This window comes from Hypomesus nipponensis, chromosome 25 (genome assembly GCF_054491055.1).
Source record: "Hypomesus nipponensis isolate SF chromosome 25, ASM5449105v1, whole genome shotgun sequence".
Classification (NCBI taxonomy): domain Eukaryota; kingdom Metazoa; phylum Chordata; class Actinopteri; order Osmeriformes; family Osmeridae; genus Hypomesus; species Hypomesus nipponensis.
The window spans coordinates 6,260,675-6,284,763 of NC_140385.1; the positions used below are offsets into that span (position 1 = coordinate 6,260,675).

The window sequence follows — 24,089 nt, forward strand, 5'->3', positions numbered from 1 at the left end:
ATTAATTGTTGGCCAGCATTTGTTTAGGCCTATAGCCGTGAAACCAAAAAATAATCACATTGTTTCATTTGTCTGGTCAAACAAATGTTAACAATGTTATTTGTTTAGCACTTTTTACATGTAGTGTCACAGAGGGTTTGACATCCTTATATCCATACGTCCATATAACAGCACCTAAACCAACCTAAACCCAGGGGCGAATCTAGGATCCCACCTGTGGGGGAGCTAAGCCCCTCAATAAAACCTTTTTTTTCCCTGTGACCCAGCAAAAGCAGGGGGGTCTGGGGGCATGCTCCCAGAAATTTTAGAAAATATCCTTTTAAATTGTGTATTCTAGTGGGTTTTAGGAAGAGAAATTAACACATTTAGATTTAAAATATATATATATGAAAAGTTAAGTATTTTTTTTTTAAATTTGTTATAAAATGGGGGGGGGGGGCTAATGAAACTTTGCCCCCCCTCCCCCATAATAAGGCTCGATATGCCCATGCCTAAACCTCAAGGAAGACAAGAACAAACTCCCAGGAAAACTCAAATGCAGACCAGTCATACATCAAAAGCAGAGATAACAAATACGATTATATTCTAATTATAATCTTGATGGGTGGTCGATTAGATCAATTGTGTTCCACTCATTTATGTAGTGCTGCTTTTTTACTTTTTTCCCCCCCCCAACTATGAAAAAAAAAGGACATATATAGGCCAAATTCAGAAATAATCAGACTTCATGTATGTTTATTTAGATTTTATGTCAACCTCAACAATCCACATGCTACATAAAACTGTCTGTAAACATACTGTAGCATATCTTCACCTTCGAAGTGACAGAAATACGAGAATCATAACACCACCATAATCACACAAATATATTCTGCAGGTTTGACCAGTCAGATTACAAGATAGGCCTATTCCCTTATTAATGCAACTTATTTTCATGACTAGATACAATGCTGTCAAAACCAGTCACCAGTATTTTAAAAATCCCTTTGATTTCCTGGGTTGATATAATTAAACAAGAATCTATAAATCACAATTACCAATTCATAAAATGTCCCCAATCTCATATCAACGACTTCTCAGTTCTCAAGAGATCACAGCACTTTTAAGCTCCAACCCTGTATGAATTGTTTAAAGAGAGACCAGTGATCAGTCTTCAAGGGGGAAAGTGCAACAGTATGGATGCTAGAAACACAAGTAAGCAGACATGACTGATAGGAAAGGTTAGTAACACAAATCACTTAGCGGAGAGACTGTGACTGGGAGGTGGCATGGCCATTGTCGATGCTTCCCTTAATGTTAATGATCTTTCAGAACGTTGTGCATCTGCTGTAGAAGTAATACAAAAATGTAGTTGACACATCTGTGCTGTCAGTTTCATTTCAACCCAATCAAATGATCATGAGCAAGCCAAGCCTTGGTGCTGAATTAACAAATAAACTCATCACCAACACGAGAAGTTCCCTAGAACTACTTATTGGTAGTCGATATGTAAGGCACAGGATGGGGTTAGTACAGTGCAAATAGCAACAACTTGAGTCAGATTGTGGCAAACAAGTTGGAAATTGATGGGGAACAGAAACGCCCTTTAACCCCCACGGATAAACCTCTGTGACCTCTTCAGAGAGACTGGTAGCCACTTGTCCTCTTCCTACGGCCCAGCAGGTAGGCGATCAACACGATGACAATGAGCACCAGCAGGACCACGCCAACAGCGATGGCTACGCGATAGTCGGGTTTATCGGCAGGGCAGGGCTGAGCTGTGGAGAGGCAGAGGGGAATGACAAATTAGATTTACATTTAGCCATTTAGCAGACGCTCTTATCCAGAGCGACTTACAGTGAAGTACAAGGACATTCCCCTGAGGCAAGTAGGGTGAAGTGCCTTGCTCAAGGACACAACATCAGAATTGAACTGGCAACCTTCTGATTACTAGCCCGATTCCCTAACCGCTCAGCCATCTGACTCCCCTTTAACGTTAGATTTGGGAGGAAGATGGCATCAGTGTGACCCAAAGTAAGCTGGAGCAATCCAACTGCATGAAAACCAAGTCACCAGCTGCAAATGGTTTACATAATTCTGAAGTTGGAGAAAGTATTGGTAAAAACAAACAAATTTACGAGATATATTACAGCTCGGTTTTAAAACAAACTTGTCTTCTAAGATAAGCAAATAATAGCTTATACAAAAAGGGTTTCCTTCCAGAAGCATAACTTTTTCACAATTATCTAGACAAATGAAATGAACATCAATGGAGAACATTTACCTAAAATACATCAAAGACAGGACAGTAAAACCAAAAAATGTCACCCAGCTCACCCAATCCTGTGGTATGGTCCCTAATCCTAATTATCCAGACCGAAACTATGCACAATGTCTTTTGTTTGAATTATACTTCACATATGGTTTTACACTGTAGCTATCCTTTATGAGGCCTTTTTGGTTTAAAAAAATCGAATTTCCATCTCAATCAATGTCACCGATGCTACTTTTCAGATTGGCTGTATGTAGACAAAATAAACTTGAATTTCCAAACAGATTCATCTTTTGGTTGGGATAATCCGGTGATGACAAAAAAAAAACTAAATCCATATGACTCTACCTGGTCAGGGTTCTTCTCTTGTTCAGTAAAAAAAAAAAAACACGTCCTCCGAGCCAGCAGCATATACCCCAGTTACCAGCCCAAGTGATCCTACCCATAGTGCCCAAAAACAATCCAACTAAACAAATACAACAAACGATATGTCTACTGATAAGAATAAAATGATCAGTAGACATTATTAGAGTTGTGTGTAAGTAAAGAGTCCGAGATTACCACATTGTTTAACTTAGATCAGTACAGGCCCCAATGCTCCGTTCACTGTGAGCTCGAACAATGATGGCTTCTTTCAATTTCATGTGCTTGTCCAGTGTCAAGCCAATATATTCATACTGATCAGAATATGACAGCACTATTGAACCAAAACACTTCTATGGGACGCGCGTGTGTGTGTGTGATATATAGATATAGATATAGATATAGATATATATATATATATATGGTCTGGATGCTTACGCTTGCCAAAGTCCTGGTTGTTGACAAGGTTGAACGCCTGCATTTGGTCCTGAGTAACGTCCAGGTAGAATCCATTCCCCATGTACAGGGAATCACTCTTGCAGGAGTAAGAATAGCCTGTTGCCGCGGCAAAGAGGTGTAGGGATTTGTTCTGTTGGTGGAAATGTTGGTTACCTGTAACATTAGAACAAATACTGAGCGACAAGTCACACAACAAAACTGGGCCAAACACATAATCAGTCACAAAGTTTGTTCTACTACATGTAAACACTGATGCCGATCACATGCACCCTGACTCAAAACCAGTTAGGTGGCATGGAGTCTGACTTGCTATTCAACATAACTTTGAGATCATGAGTATATCTTGGCAGATTTAATTTCCTTGTAAACCGGGCTTGGTCAACATACTCAAACAACAAAGACAGGCTAGTTGTTATCTGGGAGGAGTTAACATGTAGCCACTTGACACAACCGCAATAGAACAGTCCAAAGTTTCAATTCCAAGGGGCATTTGGTAGAAAATCGCCTAGGACCAACTATGCGAATGCTACCTTACATAGACTGTGCTCCATGTCTACAGGTCAATGAGACACTAAATGAAAAAAATGAACCGTTTTTACCTCCAGATGTGAAGGGGTAGGTAAGTTCAAAAGAAATTGCATCAACATAGACCATTTTTTCAGCCGCGCTCTGAAATAAAGAGGACACGCAAAGGTTATGTTGGACACTTTGGAAAAACAGATTCAAACTGGGTCACACAGTCACAAACCTTATGAGACAACACTGATTGCTCACAACAGCCTTGTGGTATCAGACAGTGTGACTGGGTTTCCCCACACTGTGCATTCATGTCCGTTGTGGAACGTGGAAGGCTACAACTTAGAGCACTGATTCATCACTTTGTTCCCTAGCAGTCAAGTGTCGCTGCTGAAATAAGACTTTTGCCAAACTAGTTCCTCTTTTCAGATTTAAGTTCCTCTGTAACAGTCATCACTTTGCGTCCAATTCTAAAGAGAATGTGGTTAATGTCATCCACTACATTTTAGGAAAATATAAAGGTTGCTAGAAATATGTGGTTAGAAAAATAAATCTTTATAGGGGAGCCACATTTGTTATCCTGGTTAACATGTAAAGACCCCCGTGGCTGCATTTATCTTCGGACATGTTGCAAACCTGCCAAATCTGTTACCTATCTATTTCGGGCTCTCTTACCTTGTTGAACAATAACGTGATGAATCCTTCAGTGAAAGTGAGGGTCAGTTCGGCTGTAGAAGCTAGACATTTCCCGGAAGCTTTTGTCATGCTCGGTTGAACAATGAATGTCCCATTTGCCTGACAAACAGAATCAGATAAAGATTACTAAATTGTACATCCAAAGTGGCTATGGCTTTGAGATTTAGTTTTGTGGAATCACTACAGCCTGGTCCACATATCACCACCGTAATACCACCTAAACCATTCGGTCACACACCAAAATGAATGCTACATTGAAGGCAGCTGAGAGCCACCTATTGTGACCTCACTATAATGGATAATTCCATAACCCACTTGGAATTCAACTGATCTTCCATCAGCAATGCCCCTAAGGCTCACACAGTACCTTGTCAGTTACCAGTCGTAATTCCAGTGCCATCTGTGCCCGCAGACACAAACCTTTCCCCTCTGGCACGGTGTAGCTGCCCACGGTCAGGTTGGCATGCTCGGTGGGCTTAGGTTGTGTTGTGGGAGGGAGGGTTGTTGTTTTGACGGTGGTAGTGGAGGGGGTTGTTGTGTTGGAGGTGGTAGGAGGGAGGGTTGTTGTGTTGGAGGTGGTAGGAGGGAGGGTTGTTGTGTTGGAGGTGGTAGGAGGGGGGGTTGTTGTGTTGGAGGTGGTAGGAGGGGGGGTTGTTGTGTTGGAGGTGGTAGGAGGGGGGGTTGTTGTGTTGGAGGTGGTAGGAGGGGGGGTTGTTGTGTTGGAGGTGGTAGGAGGGGGGGTTGTTGTTTTGGAGGTGGTAGGAGGGGGGGTTGTTGTTTTGGACGTGGTAGGAGTAGATATGGACGTAGAATTAGTGATATCAAATTCAGAGGGGGGGAAAAGGCTTCCAGACGGTTTGGACGCTGTGCTGCCCTCAGGCAACAACCCTGAGATCAGAGAGTAAGAGAAATTGTTAGGCATCACTCAAACAGGCAAACGCTACTTGTTATTAGGAACAAAGGAAGTGGTAGGCTACTGAAAGACTACTACATAATGCTAACCTAAACTCTTTATTTTCTCATGTCATGATTTTATTACATATTTTGGACGCAAGACAAATTGTGATTTCACCTACAAATGCCCAAGCAAGTTGTGAGTGTCCTTTTGTTTTCTACATGAGAACTGGTTTTGTGTTTGCTGATGTTTGCCAATTGCCAGGGATATTAGCTTGTCTACCGCCACGTGACAGTACTTGACAAGCTATTTTATTGCCATTAGATTGCGGAAACGCTGCCCTTAACATTTTACAGGAAGTTGCAGTTTTGTGCGAATGCAATTATTAGCCTACAAATAACTTCAGCTCTCTTCAGATACACATTAAGACAATATTGTTAATTGCATCGCTTTACTTCAACAAAAGTATTTTACGTAGCCAAGCTACAATAGTTTGGCTGCTCCGTCAGTCAAAATTCGCACGATACATTTGCCTGTGAGACTCATCCAAAATAGCATTAGGCCTGAATATGAACTGTCCCCTGTCTGAAGCATAAAACAGGTGAAGAGAAAACAAATACTAACTCATTTTCAGGTAACTAAAAATGACGTAATTACTTAAATAAGGATATATCAAATTTGTATAGGCCATCAAAGTAGCTATAGCTATTATCAATTGGTCTGTTTAAAAACTTGATATGTTCATATAGCTATCCGTTGTTCAATAACATCGTGAACTAAAGAACGGAGCAGCCAAACGGTAAAACAAACATGAGCCTACAGTAAACTACTTTAGCATGAAGCTTACCTGAGACAAAGGCGAGTGTGCAAAGTAACAAAAATCCCTTCATCGTTGAAGTTAAGTTTCTTCAATGCCTGTTCTTTAATATGGTAGACCTACGGTAAACTCTCCTGTCATTAAACTCCAACAGTGAGGTTGTGACCGAAAGGAGAGCGCGTTTCAATATGAACTGCAGCTGCGTTGCGCACTATAAAACCCCCAAAACGAAACTAAGGAGCTTGAACTGTCACGAACGAAATTTCTCAATTACGACCAAGCAGGATTGAAAAGCAAGTAAACGAAACCTATCCCTAAACTTATAAAGTAGGCTACATCACGTTTTAAACATTAGCTAACTTATATTTAACCTCCCTGATTTCGTTTACCTGCTTGTATAGGCTACGACTTGTGAAGATTGTGTAGCCTATAGATAGATGTTTTTGGATGCGGTTATGCACGGTGTTAGGCTACTCTCACACAAGCTACTTATTCATGTGACAATATATATTTTTTCTTGCTGTATGTCAATTAGTAACATTTAGTTTTAACAATTAGTATATCTTACTTTGATAAGAGTTGATAGTGGAACAACAATTTTGATAAGTGAGAAACTCCAAAATATGATGAAATGCCCCACCTGACTATACAAACAGACACAATATCTACACTCACAAACACGTACAACTACACAAATACACATACTAAAACTTCCTATTTATTTGATTTTGTTCCCGGGATATTTTCATTGCAATTTAGCCGGCCTTTGCTGTTCTCTAAGCCAATCGAAACGCTTTACAAGCGAATAACCCAACCCACTGTCAAGTAAAACATGAAAACGCGGTGCATTGCCATAAAAGGATTGTATTCGCGCATGCGCTGTTTGTATAGTTTTGTTTGAAGTGATCTTCTGCAGCTTGCAAGGCGGATGGCAGCAGTTCATGAAAACGAACAGGAATCACCATAGATAAATGTACATCATATAAATTGTCGTTGCTTCTTCTAGATTTTCTTTCATGACTTTATGCATCAGTGGAACAATGCTAGGCCATCACTATCCCAACGTGGAAAAGTCACAACAACTGGTCAGCTATGTGGAGGATTATTTGGAATGTGTGGAGTCCCTGCCTCTGGATATACAAAGAAATGTTTCTCTTTTACGAGAAATTGATTCCAGGTATCAAGGTAAGACAGTTATACGTCAACTTGGCGATCTGTCTATTTATAGTGTACCTAGGCTTGAAAATGGCTTTATACTTTCTGTAATAGAAAACTGGGTGTGCTGAATTGATCATTGCACGCGCCCTCTCGTATACACTTGAAACAAGCAAAGCTAACTAACAACGATTGACAAATGCTAGCTAGCCATTTTAAATGCGTGCCCAAACAAAAACCAGTAAGAGTTTTCGCCTTGCATTACGTTTCCTTTCTCCCGACACCGTACCATTAAGTCCAAACTAGACGCAAGCACCCCGGTTGTCCGGTCGCTAAGCGAGGATCAGCCATTTTTTGGCAGTACTAAGATGGTTGTTGATCTTATTATTGCAGGCACTTAACGAGTGCTAACATTAGCGTTTTGTATTGTATGTATAGGCGTCTTTTTAATTTTGATTCACAGTTGCTAGCTAGTTTGCAACCTAGTTTTACTTCGTTAGCACGACGTAAGCTAGCTAGCTAACTAACGTGAATTGCACTCGGTATTTTACTCGTCATTTTTAACCATCGGTCGAGGTGGTCAGATTTGAAATCCCGGCCACTTACACATTCAAAACTAGTGTAAGTCTATTACTGCTTTTGCAAACCGTGGTCATTGACATGAAAAACAACAGGAAGACTACTAAAATGTTGGTACAGCTAGTCCTTGACGAGGTGTGTGTCCAGGCGTAGAGCTGTACTACTACAATGTATCACTTGTCATGTTGATTTCATTGTGAGACAACCCCCTGTTCGTCAGACCTCGGATGATGTCACTTCCTGCATTCACAATAGTACGGAAGTTGAAAACTACAATGGCATATTTTCTTATTGCCATAACCAAGGTAGTTGGTTAGGTTTATTAACTCAATTGGGCAAGTCAATGAACTTATTCCTTTATAAACCCCTTATATTTTCACATCAACTTTTCAACTGTAAAAAGTACAAAACATAAATTGTCATTGCTTCCTTTAACCTACTAGCTATATACTGTTTATATATGATATATATATATATATATATATATATATATATATATATATATATATATATATATATATATATATATATATATATATATATATATATATATATATATATATATATATATATATATATATATATAAAATACTTTCCCCATCCTGCTTGTGTGTCCATTTTTTCAGAGGTGCTGAAGGAGGTGGATGATGTGTTTGAGAGGTACCAGGGCGAGCAGGACGCTGCCCAGCGCAAGCGGCTCCAGACCCAGCTGCAGCGGGCCCTCATCACCAGCCAGGAGCTGGGCGACGAGAAGATCCACGTGGTCACGCAGATGACGGAGCTGGTGGAGAACCGCTCCCGTCAGATGGACTCCCACTCCCTGTGCCTGCAGGAGCCCTGTGAAAGCGAGCGGGTGGCGGCCGAGAGGCGCTCCGGATCGGTGCCGGAGGCCCCGCCCCCGGAGCGTTCGTCCACCCGCCGTCCGCGGCGCCAGCGCAACAGCGAGAGCCGCGACTCGTGCCAAGCCTCGGCCAACGGCTCGCTGGCGGACGACCCCGGAGAGGAGCCGCCGCTGTCTCAGCCGCGGGAGAAGAGGTCCAAGTCGGCCAAGAAGAAGAAACGCAAGGCGGCCAAGCAGGAGCGGGACACCTCGCCGGTGGAGTTCGCCATCGACCCCAACGAGCCCACCTACTGCCTTTGCGAGCAGGTGTCGTACGGCGAGATGATCGGCTGCGACAACGATCAGTGCCCGATCGAGTGGTTCCACTTTACCTGTGTGGGGCTGACCTACAAGCCCAAGGGCAAGTGGTACTGTCCCAAATGCAGGGGGGACAACGAAAAGACGATGGACAAAAGCCTGGACAGGAACAAAAAGGACAGGAGGTCAAGGTAGGGACAGGTGGTCACTCTCTTCCCTAGAATATCTTGACAAGTGGGACTCGTGGACTGTTGAGACAGTTGGCTGCAAGTTGTGAGAGCACAATCCAACAATATCTGTAGCAGTAAGTAATACATGGACCTGCCATTAAAATGGTGCTTTTACCCTTCTGACAAGACACTGATGCCCATAAAGCAAATTATGGGAGACAGATGTTGCTGTACAAATCATCCGCCTTTTGTTTAAAGTTTTTCTAAAAATGTTCTTTAAGACATTTCACTTTCTTCTACCCACATGACAGAACGGAATGAAAGTATCTCAAGCTTTTGAATCACCATCCTCTTTGACTACTTATTTGATACAAGGTCTATTGGAATAATGTTGTGTCTCTTTGTTGAAATAAAAAATTATGTTTGGAGTCTTATTTCCCATGATTGAGTTTCATTTTATTGATTAGTCTTCATTATCTGCATTTCTCATGCAGTAGTAAGCTACACTTTATTTGGTTAAAGTTGCTCAATACCTCTTTTTATGTGAGCTTGATAACAGAGTTAATGTTTTCCACGTTTGTCATTTCAATCAATGATTCTCAGGCATACAGCCCTTCAGTAAGTTGTGGCAATGATGGTCTGTTGGACACTGGAGTGTACTTGTTTGTGGAGACATATATATATATATATATATATATTCTTTGTCAAACTAGTTTAATATCACGTATTTGTGTAAAATGTTTTTTTTATATCCATTAAAACAAAGTTCTATGGCAAGCTGGTATTCAATCTTTTAATTTCTTTTTTTTACCTATTATTCATTGTATTTTTAACTAATGCAGCTGAATTGGCCATTGAAGGCAGCATTGTGCCCCCCCCTCCCCCCCCCCCCCAAAAAAAAAAAGTTCAAGAATAACAAAATCCTCATAAAATCGTCAAGTCTTCATCCTCGCTGCTACTGGACTCTCCAAAGAGGTCTTCTTCCCTGGTGTTCTTGGTAGCTGTGGCACCAGTCTGTGATGTGAGCTTGACTGTGATTAGGGCAGGGCTGTGGCTAAGGCCCAGCAGTAGCCTACTGCTGGTTCCACCCAGCACGGTGAGGCATTGGATGTGGGCGTCAGGGGTCAGCACTGACAGAACGTTGCAAGCCTCCAGATCCCAAAGGCTGACTTCGCCTGTGGGAGGAAGTTGCAGTCACACTTTGGGGTTATATCATTCAGTCTGTATCAGAAAGTACTTGATGTACATGCAACATATGCTCTATGGTGTAAGTCTTGGTTTAAAGTTGATCCAGCCATTGATTTACCTGAGAGCAGAATAGCTTTGGCACCTCCTTCGGTGATGTACAATTGGCTGGACACTTCTATCCTCAGGTTTCTGTAGCCAGAAATGGTCTTGTGATTTCTCCTGAAGGGGTCCCACACTTTCAACCTAACCCATAGGAAATAGCACTGCTTTACAGTACGGTACAAAATAGCCACTGACAAATGATTTTAGTTTTAGAGTTCACAAGAGAAACGTGTCCATCCACACAAAGTATTTTACTTGTTACTTCCGGTGACGCCGAAGGCAACTCTGATGGCGTCTTCTGTTATCGCAACACAACAGACCCCCGGCTCCTTCTTCAGCCTCTTCCTCACCTTGGACAACACAACGACATATTCAAAGCCAACTACAATCCCCTCAGCTATTCATCTCTAATGTGAATCACACCAAGACCATTTTTTTAAATAAAATCGCCTAGATTTTGCATGTACTCGTCTGGGCCTGAAAATGTTTAGGATATTTAGAGGCCTCTCTCTGGCTTACTGTGCCCTTGTGGAGGTCCCAGAGGGTGAGGTAGGAGGTGTGTTCTGCCTGGCTGTAGTTGGCCAGCACCAGGTGTGTCCCAGGCCGGGTCATGGCAGCGGTGTGAAGGGTCAGCAGGGAGGCCCTGTCTTCCAGGGTGTGAAGGTGGTCCTGAGACGCCATGCTAAACACGCTGAGGTGGTGAGCAAAGTAGGAGCACACCACCACCTAAAAGAGAAAAGGAGAAATGGGAAAGAGGTGTGATATGAAGTGCGAGAGCGGGGCAAGAGAGGCAGAGGAAGCTCAGGGTAGGGGCAGGACGAGAGAGAAGAAGAAGAAAGAGAGCGGGGCGAGAGAGGTAAAGAGGAAGCTCAGGGTAGGGGCAGGACGAGAGAGAAGAAGAAGAAAGAGAGCGGGGCGAGAGAGGTAAAGAGGAAGCTCAGGGTAGGGGCAGGACGAGAGAGAAGAAGAATAAAGAGAGCGGGGCAAGAGAGGTAAAGAGGAAGCTCAGGGTAGGGGCAGGACGAGAGAGAAGAAGAAGAAAGAGAGCGGGGCGAGAGAGGTAAAGAGGAAGCTCAGGGTAGGGGCAGGACGAGAGAGAAGAAGAAGAAAGAGAGCGGGGCGAGGGGCGCAGAGGACCGTGAACATTTTCCTGAATTGACATCTACTTCGCCTTGTTTGACACACGCCCCCCCCCCCCCACCACCACCTTCCCCACCTGTTGGTTGTCACTGAGAAGGTACTGGTCGATGGCGTTATATTTCTCCCGGTCCAGCCTGTGCTGCTCCTCCTTCTCCCTCTGAGCCTCCCTCTCCAGTCTCCTCTTCCTGGCAGAGTGGCTCTCTGTGCGTCTGTCCCATGGCATTACCAGAGCTAGCGCAGGATAACATTTTTGTTAGATGTTTTTAGAAGAGTTTGTAGATGTCTCATTAAGTGACTAACTTACAAGTAGAAGAAAATGTCGTTTTTCAAACAGAAGCGTATTAATAACTGTAGTTTTACACAATAAGTTGATCATAACTTTAAATACACGTGAATTCATGGTCAGATGACATACATATTAGAAATGACTCAAATAGGAGGGGCAGCTAACTTGTGGGCTCTTTGGGCGGTAATATCTGCGACTGCCGTTCTCTGATTGTGCTGTTGCTTGACAGGAGGGACTCTTTGTGGAAAGGCTTGATCCTTCCTTTAATATAGCCAGACTCCAGGTCCCACAGAATCAGATGGTCCCTGAAAAGACACACTCGGGGCGCTCAGATCATTCGCCCCTTCAAAATAAGAGTCTGTGCCGTAATAGGTGAAGCACAGAAGTCTAGAATAAAGAACCCAACAAAGATTCTCTAAAGATGTGTTTTTAAATGCTCTGGAACACAACACCCTACAAGTTTGGAGGTATATGATAACCAGGTGCCAGAATGTTCCCTCACCTAGTCTCAGAGAGGCCCAGCAATATCTGTCCATCCAGAAGCCTGTACTCATGCTGGGGACAGGGAACGATGTAGAGGCCGGTTTGCCTCCTTGAGTAGCTCCTCTTGATCAGGTCGTACACCAGCAGAGTCTGGGACCGTGTCACAAACAACCTCTCAGTACCACGAACGGAAACCTTCCTCTTGACAGCAATCTCGACAAACACGTTCCCGTGGATTTGGTCACAGCTGTATATTTATGAGGTTATCTTAAAACATGCACGTACTGCTGTTGACGAATAGTCACGCACGCACACATTTCAAAGCAATGAATTCACATGTCATAATGGAGATAGAAAATATGTTTTGGTGGTGTTGGTGGTGGTGGTGGGGAGGGGGGCAAGGGTAATGACCTGAAATATGGGTGAGGGGGTGTCTGTGAAGGTGGCTGTCCCCCTGTCCGTCAGAATATACAGTTTGAGGTCGTTGACCATGGCTACGTCAGTGCTGCTGTACAGGCCGTGCTCCACTCGCACTGGCCTTCCGACAAACCTTTTTTTGGCCAGGTTCCACACGCGCACGGTGCCCGGACGCAGCGACCTGCACACAGCGTACCTACCACCAGGGGGAGACAGAGACCGAGAGAATGCATCTCAATGAGCGTACGCTGGTTTCTCTCTTTTTACAGAGGAAGAAGACACGCACACATTTCAATCGCACGATCATTTCATGAACGCAGGAGTCCAACTGTCCGGTGGACTCGCTTTCTCGACGCCGGGTCCTCTACCGTGGGGTCGTTGTCACGACGACGACCTCCTGTGTGCCGTCGCTCTTCTGCTTGTGAACGTTGTAGGTGAGGGTCTGGTCATGGATGCGGGACACCAGGTCCCAGAGTCTCAGGTACCTCTCTCCGCTGCACACCCCCAGACAGAAGCGCAGGTCCAGACACACGCCTCCGGGAAGAGGGCCGGAGACAGGGTTCAGTATCGCTGATACACATCCTAAAATATATCCTTCAAGCTTACCATCTACGCCCTACCTCATCCACTTCCCATCTCTAAGACTTACGACCATAGATGGTATCGTGTTCATTCACATACAACTCCCATTCCACTGTGCGGTGCACTACCGCCATTTTGCTAAGCGTTGCTTGTGATTGGTTAAACCGCCTGCTACTGACCTGCGGTCAGAACCCCGGGGAATCGTGCGATGTGTTTGTGGTCCTCCGTCTCCAGGTTCCAGGTCACCACGTCCGTGACCCCGGTGCGGGGCGAGGGGCAGAAGGCTACGGCGTACGTCCCTGAGCAGTTGACAGTGACCTGGGAGATGTAGTCCTGGCTGCAGCCCAGGATAGAACGCAAGTACTGGAAGGAAGCCACTCCGAAGAGCTCGATGTGGATGATCTCGCCGTCCAGCTTGTAAGGGTACCTGCCACGGACAGAGGCGAGCAAAGAACACAACAAGACCGACACGCTTACAAGCAGAGCGGTTGAGCGCGAGCGCCGCTGTTCTCTCGCAAATCACAAATCGTCCTCTTTCAAAAAAGGATTCGTCCTTAAGAAAGGTAGATGACCAGAAACGATATGATCGACGTCACCAGAGAGCTACGTGGGTTGGCAGCTCAGTGGTGGAGGTGGAGGTAAGAACCTGCAGAAGAGCAGCAGGTACTCGGAGGTCATCTCCACCCCCTGGATGGAGGCGGCACCGTGCCGGGCCGTCAGCACGCACCTCACCGCCCCGCCCCTGGCACTGAGCACAGCTGCCTGGCACGCCGACCTGAGGTGAGTCGGGGGGGGGGGGGAGGGAGGCGTGAATGTGTGTATGAGAGAGAAATAGTGAATCGAGGGGGGTCGGGGTGGGGGGGGGGGTTGGAGGTATGTACATGAGAGGACGGAACAGGATAGTGGGGGAGAACGACGGGGGAAGGGAGGAGCGAGAAGTCAAGAAAAAGAAGAGAGAGAGGAAAACAAGACCATAAAAAACCCATCCATAAACGTCTGTGACTAGGGCCCCCCACCTTATTAAACCTCCATCCATACAAAGACTCAGCTGCCCTGCCAGAGCTGCTACAGCGGTCAGCCAATAGACCCTGTAAACCAACACTTCAGAGAGGCCGATCAAGTTAGCGTGCCGGTTAGAGAGGTTTTATACACTGCCGCGGCCTGTTACTCTTCTTCACGATCCAGCTACAAGCTGGGTGACCGTGTGACATATATTTACCCTCTTGGTTAACATCTAACAACATTGCTTTATGTTTAAGTTGTTTTACAGACTATCTTCACAGAAAAAGTCCATCATGTCAAATGTGATTTTTTTGTTTTCAAAATATCATTTTCATGTCATTCACATTGACCCAAAAACATACACCAGCCTGACTGAGATGAGTATGGCTGCCCACCAGAGCATAACTTTAACCCAGACAGACCAGCTGTTCTGACACCAATGACAAATTGAGGTCAGTTAGCACTAGAGCGTGTCCTAAACCGTCCACGATCCACACCCGGTTTGGATTACTAACAAGCGCCTCATTAGGGGCCCATAACGTTCTAATAGACATCACCCGTTGAAAAACAATGCAACCTAATTCCTCGAAACTCTCAACGTTGTCGCAGGCTTATCATATCCCGGTCTCAATTACGCTAACAGATGATCACCTTGTCTTTCCACCTGTGAATTACATCAGATTAAGAAGAAGAAATACCCTCTGGACTACCACTGGTATTAAATGTCACGTAGGAATAGTCTGAGCTATGCTGTCAACATCATTTGTCTGTGAGACACCGACTCAGACGCGGAACGGACCTCCGCCGTGCTGAATTACAGCAGCGGGCCACCTGTGAAGAAGCCAGCCCTGAATAATTGAACAGTGTTTTCAGAAGCAGGTGGTGAAATCAGTCCTGGTACTATGCCCTGACCTGATTTGAAAGGTGCGTGGACAATGGAATACGTGATGTCGTTTCAGAACAAGGCCGCCTGAAGTGACACTTGTAACTAATGGATTGTAATTTAGAGCGAGGCATGACAGCCCTCGCCTTTTAGCCATCATCTAAAATGAAAAGGTTTCTAAAATATCTCGACATGGATCCATTGACCTACAACGGGAATTGTGAGGGATGCTGGCATTCAGTTTTTATTCGATTTTGATTCAATTTCATTTTAAATGAAGATGGGATTAAACCTCGGAGCGCTGACCTGTAGGCGAAGAGGACAAAGTCTTTGATGGAGTTGTGTGACACCAGGATGGACCTGTCTTTGTGGATGGGGTCACACTCCAGACTGATGCTGACACAGCACACCAGAGAGCAAGAGGAGGCCAGGTCAAACACCTGAAACACACACACACATACAGCCAAACACACAGTTATTCTAATGAGTAATCATGCAAGTGATTTAGATTTTTACAATACAACGCCACTCAATTACCTTCACCAGGTGACTGCCGTCATAGAAGGCCACCAGCAGCTGTCCGTCACAGGCCGTGGTTAACACGGGAACATCCATCGAGTCCCTATCGGTGTACACCACTTTTCCAGAATCCACTTCTCTCACCTGAACCAGACACAAACAAACGAGTCATTTTGACTCATTGAAATAGTCTCCAAATGTTCAAACAAATATGCGCCACCGACTGCAGATTCAAAGCAAAAATGTGGAACCCAGATAATCAGACAGGAAACTGAAGCGCGAAACCCTCTGACCTGTAGAGTCTGTCCCATGCGCACGGCCACCATCTTATCCCCCAGTCCCAGGGTGAGGGCGTCCCCCACCACGCCCCCCTCCCCCTCCAGGGTCCTCACAGCCCGCCCCAGCTCCAGGTCCCACAGCGTCAGGGTCCCGTCTCCCCCGCCCGACACCGCCACTGTCCCCCGCTGACCCCCTCCCACGGCGGTCACGGTGGAGCTGTGGCCTGGGGTCAGGGCAGAGGACGGGGAAGGGAGATCAGAGGAGAGAAGGGGGGGTAGAGATGACAGGACCAGCCTGTGTGAGACAGGGGGCTACATCCTGACCTGCCAGCAGGGAGTGCTGCAGCCCCCCCGGGGGCAGCAGGCAGGTGTAGGAGGGCACCAGGGCTGGCACAGAGGACTGGGCACACTGGGCCAGCAGGGCATGGAGGTAGGTGAACATACGAGGGTCACCTGGACATCACACATCACGCTGTTTAACACACAACCAGTAGACACAGTCTTGTTGCAACACCAATGCAGTCACACAATACAGCCTGTCTATTCTCTCACCCGTACCCTTACACAGCCCCAAATAGCTTTTGACTTTATTTCCTCCGTGTGCTGCTTTGTGGATGTACCTGGAGCCACGGGGCGGTCCTCGATGACCATCTGACCCAGGCGGCCCAGGATCTGGGAGGCCAGCTGACAGGGGTCGCTTTCTAACACGGGCCTGGCGAGCTGCAGAGCCCCCCCCCACACCTTCACATCCAGCAGCTCTCTGAGGGAGGGGGGGGGCAGGGGGGAGAGATGGAAGGATGGATTTGGAGGCGAAGGGGGAGGGTAAAGACGTGAGAGAGGGAAGGAGGGACAGCGAGGGAGAGGGAGATGAGAGACGGAAGGAGGGGGGGAGAGGTCGTGAAGAGGAGCAAGAAGGAGGGAGAGGGGGCAAGAGGCAAGAGGAACGAAAGACGGGGGGGGGGGGAAGGAGGGCACCAGAGAAAAGAGAAAGAACCAAACAACACAGAACTCTGTTCTGATCGGCTCGGCCTGTGATCTCTCTTACATGACGCTGTCAACAACAAAACAAGTCCAGTATACTCACTTGTCAGGCAACGTGGCTTTCTTCAGATCTTCCTCGACGTGAAGAACAGACAGGCCCCAGGCCTTGTGCAACAGGAACTCGTAGTTGAACACGCACTCCGACAGGAAGGGCAGGATCTGACCAGAGAGCACCAGGTGATGCGGCAACCCGTTGAGTTTCCTCAGGTTGAACACGTAACCCTGCATCCCTCCCTCCTCCACCTCGCCCTCCACCTCCTCCTCCTCCTCCCCCCCCAGCGTCCACGCCAGCGGCTGAAAGACGTGGGCGTGCTCGCCGCCGGCCCTGTAGTAGTCGGCGTAGTCGGCGTGCACGAGCATGCGAGCCTCGTCTGTCTTGAGGTAGCGCTCCTCGCACGCCCTCGCCAGGTGGGAGTGCGTCCAGCGGAACACCCACGTCCCGTCGGTCTCCACCTCGCTCAGATGAGCGCCAAGGTCCCGCCTCAGGCGCGCCCACAGAACAAACGGCACCCTGGGATGGATGGAGGAAGTGGGGTGGGATAACGCCACTTCCTGTAGCACCTTGCCGTCTCTCGCCAACATATACAGCAACTCCTATTAATCACACACACACACGTTCCACGTATTAAGTTCAAGACTTTATGGGTCCTTTTGCAATGAAATTGGAACTCTTTCGGTTCGTTAAAACCTTCAAATAATACAAACAGCACAGCACAGTGAAATCTGATCTGACCAAAAAAACGCAAATTAACAATTGGCCATGTATTTGTTTTTCAACACAATCATTATGTTTTCAATTGATTCTCCACTCTTTTCAGGCCCCACCTCTTCAGTGACACCACCACGGGACAGTGATATGACCGCCGCTGCCCGCCTCACCAGCTGCTGCCCGTGTGCCCTCTCCAGGCGAGCCAGCAGGCCCAGGTAGAGGCCCGCGAGGTCGGCCGCCAGGCCCAGGCTGCCCTGGGCGCTGAAGGAGTTCCAGAAGAGCGTCTCCAGGTAGGCAGACTCCAGGTAGAGAGGGGAGGGGCATGAGACGCAGGCCTGGAGGAGGAGCTGCTGCTGCCAGGCCCGGAGACGCCGCTGGTCAGAGTGGAGTCTGATCTCTAACCCCACGGCGACGTCATCGGGGCTGAGCGGTGGGAGAGAGAGGACTGAGAGCTGGAGTGAAGCCTAGGAAGAGAGAGAGAGGTGGCTAGTGAGTGAGAGGGAAATGGCTTAGATGAGATGTGAACGTTGGGTTCGCGTTTTCGAGCCACAACGAATCGGGGAAAGAAGTCATGTGCTCATGATGTGAGGATTCAGTTTGACATTTGCTGATTCCAGAACAATCGATGTCTGCGCCAGCAAAATGTAATATTTGGGGGATCCTTACCTGCAGAGTGTGGGCGCAGGCGGAGCCTGTGGTGGCCGACAGGACAAGGTGGACGTGAGGAGGGACAGGAACAGAGAGCCAGGTCAAATCTGAGCCGTGTTCCTCCGACAGCTCATCTAACCCGTCCAGCACTAGGACCAAGGGGCGCTCGGCCCCCACCCGCCCCAGCAGGAAGTGGAACTCATTCACCAGCTGGGGGAGACCCTAGAGAGGAGGAAACGAGAGGGGGTTTCTTTGTTGACAATTTCTACAACTGTTCAACAGGGTTGAACGTAGCTCCCATTCTATCTGGACCTAGGGGGATAAATGGGGTTTTGGATTCAAAAGTACTCCTGTACCTCTGAGAGCTCGGTTCCGGGGCTGTAGGCTTGGACCAGCTGCACACATATGTTCTGGAGGACCAGGCGGACGTTCCTGCTCTCCCCGGTCAGAGCTATGAAACTCAGCAGCACCACAGCACTGAGACACAGATCCACAGATGAGGGCCACGCCACACACAGAGCAGCAGACGACTACACCTCAGTATACGCACTCACACGCTGACCCTCCTTAAAGCTTAAGTCGTCTGTGACATTTTCACATCCATTCGATTTTTTGGGGGGGTGAACCCCTTCAACATCCTAAGCCTAAGCCTTTAACTTTACCCCCCAAAAAACTTGAAAACAGTTCCATTTATTATTTCCTAAAACAATCCTGCCCTGTCTGTCCAGCTTCCAGCTAGGGGAGCAGGGGGTAGATTACCCAGGTATCCAGGAGGGGGCCAGGTGAGCCAGCCTGGCCAGGGTGGTAGTCTTTCCCCAGCCTGGGGGCCCCACTAGGAGGAGAGGTGTGGGCCCCATTACAGCCCTCTGCAGCTCAGGCAGGAAGGACTCTCTCAACACACAGTTTTTCTGCCTGGAGAAATGGCTATTTTGTCAAAACTGAATTTAGAAGTCAAAGTCAAGTTAAAGGGGTGTATTATCATGTGCACAAAGTATAAAAGAAGGTTATTTTGAATAATAACATTTTTGTGACATGCTATGCAAAGGAGGGCAAGAGTCACTTACTAGCAGTAAGACAATAGCAGAATAATTTTGCGAAAATGATTTATTTTTGTACGTGGGAGAATATTGTGTTAAATGTTTGTTGAAGACTGGGACTAACATAGCTTGCCCATGGATGGCATGCCTGCTGATTTCTTCCTGTATCCTGACTCTGGAAGCTTCTCTCCGTCTTATGTCAAAAGAACCTCTGGTTTTGCTCACCTCTATAACTCTGCAAAAGAGGTCAAAATATTGATTAAACTTTGCTGCCTTCTATGAATAACAAGCAGTGACTAATAGCTAAATCATTTGAATTTATAAAGAACACATTTATGCACATTATCAATACATTTGAACAGATGAAGGAGGTTATTTAGTATAAGTGTATTGTATTGGTTTCTCCTACTTTTTGAGGGAGTTGAACACAGTCCTGTAAAAGTGTGAGGAGATGCGCTCTGTGTAGAACTGGTGGGACCTGTTGCGTTTGGGATCGAGGCCCTTCCTGCCCCAGCCCACATTACGCTCGTATATGTTGGTGTGGCGCAGCTTGACAACGCGACAAAACACAACGAACGTTATCAATCGACAAACCTGGGAAAATTACCTTCATTAAGTCTGTCTCTACCTAAATCGGTGCTCACCCACCACCCCCCCCCCCCCCCCCACCCCCACCCCCCACCCCTCCGACCCATTCTCCCGTCACCTTTTTGTGAACGCGGTCCATGAAGGCCTGGTGTGCTGTGGTCAGTGTGTGGTTGACTTTGGGTCGCCCCTTCAGCAGGTCGATGTAGTGGGCCACGTGCTCATCCTTCAGGTGGTGCTGCAGGTCTGGGATGAGCCTCTTGTAGCAGTGGCAGTGGGCCTCTGGGGGGGCGTCCTCTCCTAGCGCCTGCAGGCCTTGCTCTATCTCCCAGTCCAGAACTGGTGGTGGTGGGGGGAGTATTACATGTATTCTCTGGTCTAACCTTAGCTTAAATGACCATGACTACATGATCTCCCTCCCTCCCTCTCTTCACCCACCTGTCCTGAGGAGCAGAGCAGCCTCTTCCTCTCCCAGGGCCACCGCAGCGCTGCGCTGCAGCACCCCCCACAGGCGCAGGCAGGTGGCGTGCCACGCCTTCCTCGCCAGCCGCCGCCGCTGCCCGTCTCGACTCAGGAAGTCTGGGTGGTGGGAGCTGCAGGGGGAGGAGCACAGACAGGAAGTCAAATGTACTGTTGTTCGTTTCACATTTCAGTGGATGCTCAATGTGAGTAAATGTTAGCAGACCCATTACCTTAAATATGACCTTGGGATGAGTAATTGTCTTAGTATTTCTGTTTTAGTGTTATTTATTTCAATATTCTGGGCCTATTTTACAGTATTTAACCTTCTGATTGCATACAGTGCCAGTATAGATTCAGTTACTCATAAAATTAATATAAATGTAATGTTCTCGACTGATTAGATTGCACTTCATTGTTGTAATATATATATTTTTTATCTGCCATTAAAAACATTCAGGACAATGTAAAGTCCTTTAAAATCTCCTACTTTTATTCAGGAGTGCGTCGAGAGTTTAACTGTACTTATAGTGTGGTTCACGCAAAGGGTGACGTTGTCTTGGTCCAATACGTGTGTACGTACAGGGAAAGACAGGATTGATTTAAAGCTCTGGACAATTGGATGACAGGGTTTCAAAAGAAGCTTTGTGCTGTTAGATGACCATTCCTTTTCAGTTGGTCCGCTTCACTCTCTCTTTCTGTCCGTCCGGGTTATTTGGCTACTCTTAACTACTCTCAAACATTATCAACAATACACGGCCTATCAGAAAGAGCCATGGAAACCAAACAAAGCCGGTCATATGTCAGCTGTGTCACTGCTGTGCCATATGATATGTTGTTAACAGGTTTTACTAGCTATAGCCAGCTTCGAAAGAGGAAATAACATTTTGTTATTTAAAAAAGATTACTTAAAATATATTGAATTCTTCCTCATCTTACAGGTACCTTAAGACACACACTAAGAAACTGTTCCACATTGAGTCATTTAATCATTTTCAATCAAGACAAAAATAACTGAATTATTTATTGTTAATGAATAGATAATTAATCAAATCAGTTGTTACCTTATTGGAAGCAGATGATACACAGGAGGATAATAGTTCTCATCCAGCTTGTACCACATGTGCAGTAAGGTCAGATCCATGTCGTAGTCTGCCCAGCTCCTGGCCCCCACGGGACTAATCCTGTCCTCGTCGACATCTGACAGGGCATCCTGGGATACGGAATTCTCGCTTTCCACCCCTGAACTCTTGAGTGGGTCGACGTACCTCAGGTCAAAGGGTTCGAAGACGGAACTGCCTGCGTCACTGCTTGTGGCGAAGCTGGACTGGGATTGGACAGTGCTGTCGTCCATGCTTGCAGGCTTCCTCTTGGACATCCTCTGGCGGTCTCTCTCCACGACCCTGACGATGGACTCAAAGGCCTCTTTGGCGATGGTTCTGGGAAGGGTCTGGACCTCATGCTTCTGGCCTAGAAAGAGCTTCAAAATGAAAGAGTATTTGATGACTTCATCAATCCCACAAATCACAGTACTAGCATTCACAGGGGTATGATTGTGAGAAGGCCAGTATACAGTATATATCTTTCCAAATTCGGGAAATTAAAACACTTTTATGAGAGACAATTTTCAACAAGTGACATTCTCCAAACTGGTCTTACCACACAGTTTGGTCCCTCGGTCTGCTGGCACTGTCGGAGGGCGTCCACATGTAGCTCTGCTGTGTCGTGTGTATCCCATACAGGGTCTCCCACCCCCAAGCGCAGGTCCACCATTTTGAAGCCATAGCCTCTCTTTATACAGTAGAGGTACAGTCGGGGGAACACATTCTCCATCAGGGTACTCCTCTCTGCCACGGTGTCTGTCACACACACACACACACAAACGTATGCATCCCCTTCTACTTTACACACTCCTTGCACGTTCAAACCTAAATGAGTAAGTTAGTTCCAACATCCTTTAGCATTCGTCTATAGATCCTTACCCTTGTATCCTCCACATATGTAAATCATGAACCTTTTCTTCTTGGCACAGAAGGGAGGGACAACCTCTCCTTTACGGTCATCTGACACCGTGTGACTTGCATGACGAGGACCCCTTTCTGTTGGGTATTCCTCTGTGTTGATCACATGACCTGGAGACGACCCATCTGGTGGAGGTTTCCCACTTCCTGTAAAGCTTTGGTTCCAGGAGTCTAAATTCTTCCAGACGCCGACTTCTTCCTTCACCTTTTCCTCTTCCCTGTCTTCCTCCACCTGCCCCAGTTCCACCAGACTCTGCAGCATCTTAGGACAGTTATCCTGGAGGCCGTCATGCCCGTTCACATCTAATAAAGTCTTCAATGTCTTGTCCTACACCAAGACCAATTGGATGGTGACAACGGGATCCATTATTATCCACTATTACATGATAAGATAATAACCATTCCAGTTTTCTATCAACAGCATTCAACTCACAAATGGGAATGAAGAGATTATGTTGTTCACCTTAAATAAATGACCCTGTCTATTCAGCAGGTGTAGCATTCCGGCCTCTTTCGCCTCTTCCTGTGTGCTTCGAGTGTAAGCCTTGACATGGCGTTGATGTAAATGATACTGTAATAGGAACCTGTCTTAATAATAGATTTTGTAAAAGTGTGAGGCAGAAGAGGATGCTGTCTATCTGCATGTAGGGCAGTGCTACTGACACATACAGTTCTTACCCTGAGATGTGCCTTTATTTGCGACTCTGCCTCCACACTCACTTTGGTGAAAGGGGTACTCCACTGGTTGTCCGCCTTCTAGAATGCAAAACAGACGCACAAGTTTACCGCAATCAGCATCCCGTGCTCTGAGAGATTTTTGTTTTGATCCGTTCTCCTCTCTGTTCTTAAGAACGGACTGTCATAAGCGAAACTAATGTTACAATTATGAGTGTTTTAGCACGCTTTACCTTAGTGGTTCTGACCTTCCTGTTCACGATGCCATGATCAGAAAGACAGTGGGAAAAGAAAAGATCCTGAACCCGATGAGAGTGAGACTTGTTCTTGTTATCCTAATAAATGGATGGATTTTCAATCAGAAATACATTGCAGACTGGTACCTTTCGTTAACAAACCTTTCCAGGCACCAGCCACTGATGAATAAGTGTGCTCAATTACATAAATTGGACAAATTAAATCAAAATGCCTGGGAAATATGCAGTTTTAACCTTGGAGAAAGAAGTAGACCCATTGGATATGGCTGGAAATTGTATGATATCTTTGTTCTCCTGTTAAAGAAAAATGAATATATTTGTATATAATAAAACCACATTTTTTGAAGTCGAGGGCAATTTTAAATGTTCACTACATGACTTACCCTGTCTTTCTTCTTCTTGAGTACAGTTCCATTTCTATAGTAGGTCCACATTATGTCAGAATTCTTGCAAATGCACAGAGTTCCTTCGGCCTTGCAGCAACAAGCTGCGAATGATGTCAGTGTTTCCTAAGGTAACAACTCTGTCTGGCTACTAAATACTAGTTCGAGGAGGAGTTCACGGTTCACGTTCCATTGTTGAACTTTTGCCATTGGCGTGCACCCTTTGCATGTATTAAACCTATGGTGTTTGGATTATATTGACGTTCGAATTATCCACATCGTTTAAGGATTTATTTATGATTCAGAAGATTAGCCTCCAACAGTTCCCATTGCAATGTTTTGTTATTCCCAAGTA

General features: G+C 46.2%; 3 protein-coding genes across 3 annotated transcripts; 1 reads left to right on the plus strand and 2 right to left on the minus strand.

Annotated features, from left to right (window-relative positions):
• Nucleotides 1-707: 707 nt before the first annotated feature.
• Nucleotides 708-6,459, minus strand: cd68 (CD68 molecule). The gene is made up of 6 exons (XM_084691679.1): nt 6,028-6,459; nt 4,653-5,173; nt 4,265-4,384; nt 3,673-3,742; nt 3,053-3,226; nt 708-1,757 (listed from the first exon to the last, which is right to left on the minus strand). Exons 1-6 carry the CDS (start codon nt 6,068-6,070, stop codon nt 1,618-1,620), a joined length of 1,068 nt encoding a protein of 355 aa, XP_084547805.1. The 5' UTR covers nt 6,071-6,459; the 3' UTR covers nt 708-1,617.
• Nucleotides 6,460-6,735: 276 nt separating this feature from the next.
• ing2 (inhibitor of growth family, member 2) lies at nt 6,736-9,473 on the plus strand. Its single transcript, XM_084691680.1, has 2 exons — nt 6,736-7,182; nt 8,358-9,473. The coding sequence occupies exons 1-2, from the start codon at nt 7,014-7,016 to the stop codon at nt 9,062-9,064; spliced, it is 876 nt and encodes a 291-aa protein (XP_084547806.1). The 5' UTR covers nt 6,736-7,013; the 3' UTR covers nt 9,065-9,473.
• A 461-nt stretch (nt 9,474-9,934) lies between these two features.
• Nucleotides 9,935-24,048, minus strand: LOC146222089 (uncharacterized). Its single transcript, XM_084692118.1, has 32 exons — nt 23,735-24,048; nt 23,586-23,645; nt 23,328-23,429; nt 23,098-23,175; nt 22,381-22,747; nt 22,058-22,257; nt 21,463-21,878; nt 20,378-20,532; nt 20,061-20,278; nt 19,764-19,903; nt 19,479-19,589; nt 19,077-19,229; nt 18,674-18,794; nt 18,336-18,539; nt 17,786-18,133; nt 17,004-17,554; nt 16,540-16,679; nt 16,244-16,372; nt 15,935-16,143; nt 15,660-15,785; nt 15,429-15,562; nt 13,884-14,012; nt 13,417-13,664; nt 13,024-13,189; nt 12,650-12,851; nt 12,258-12,388; nt 11,921-12,060; nt 11,546-11,700; nt 10,849-11,055; nt 10,585-10,679; nt 10,346-10,470; nt 9,935-10,214 (listed from the first exon to the last, which is right to left on the minus strand). The coding sequence occupies exons 1-32, from the start codon at nt 23,783-23,785 to the stop codon at nt 9,964-9,966; spliced, it is 5,862 nt and encodes a 1,953-aa protein (XP_084548244.1). The 5' UTR covers nt 23,786-24,048; the 3' UTR covers nt 9,935-9,963.
• Between the last annotated feature and the right edge of the window lie 41 nt (nt 24,049-24,089).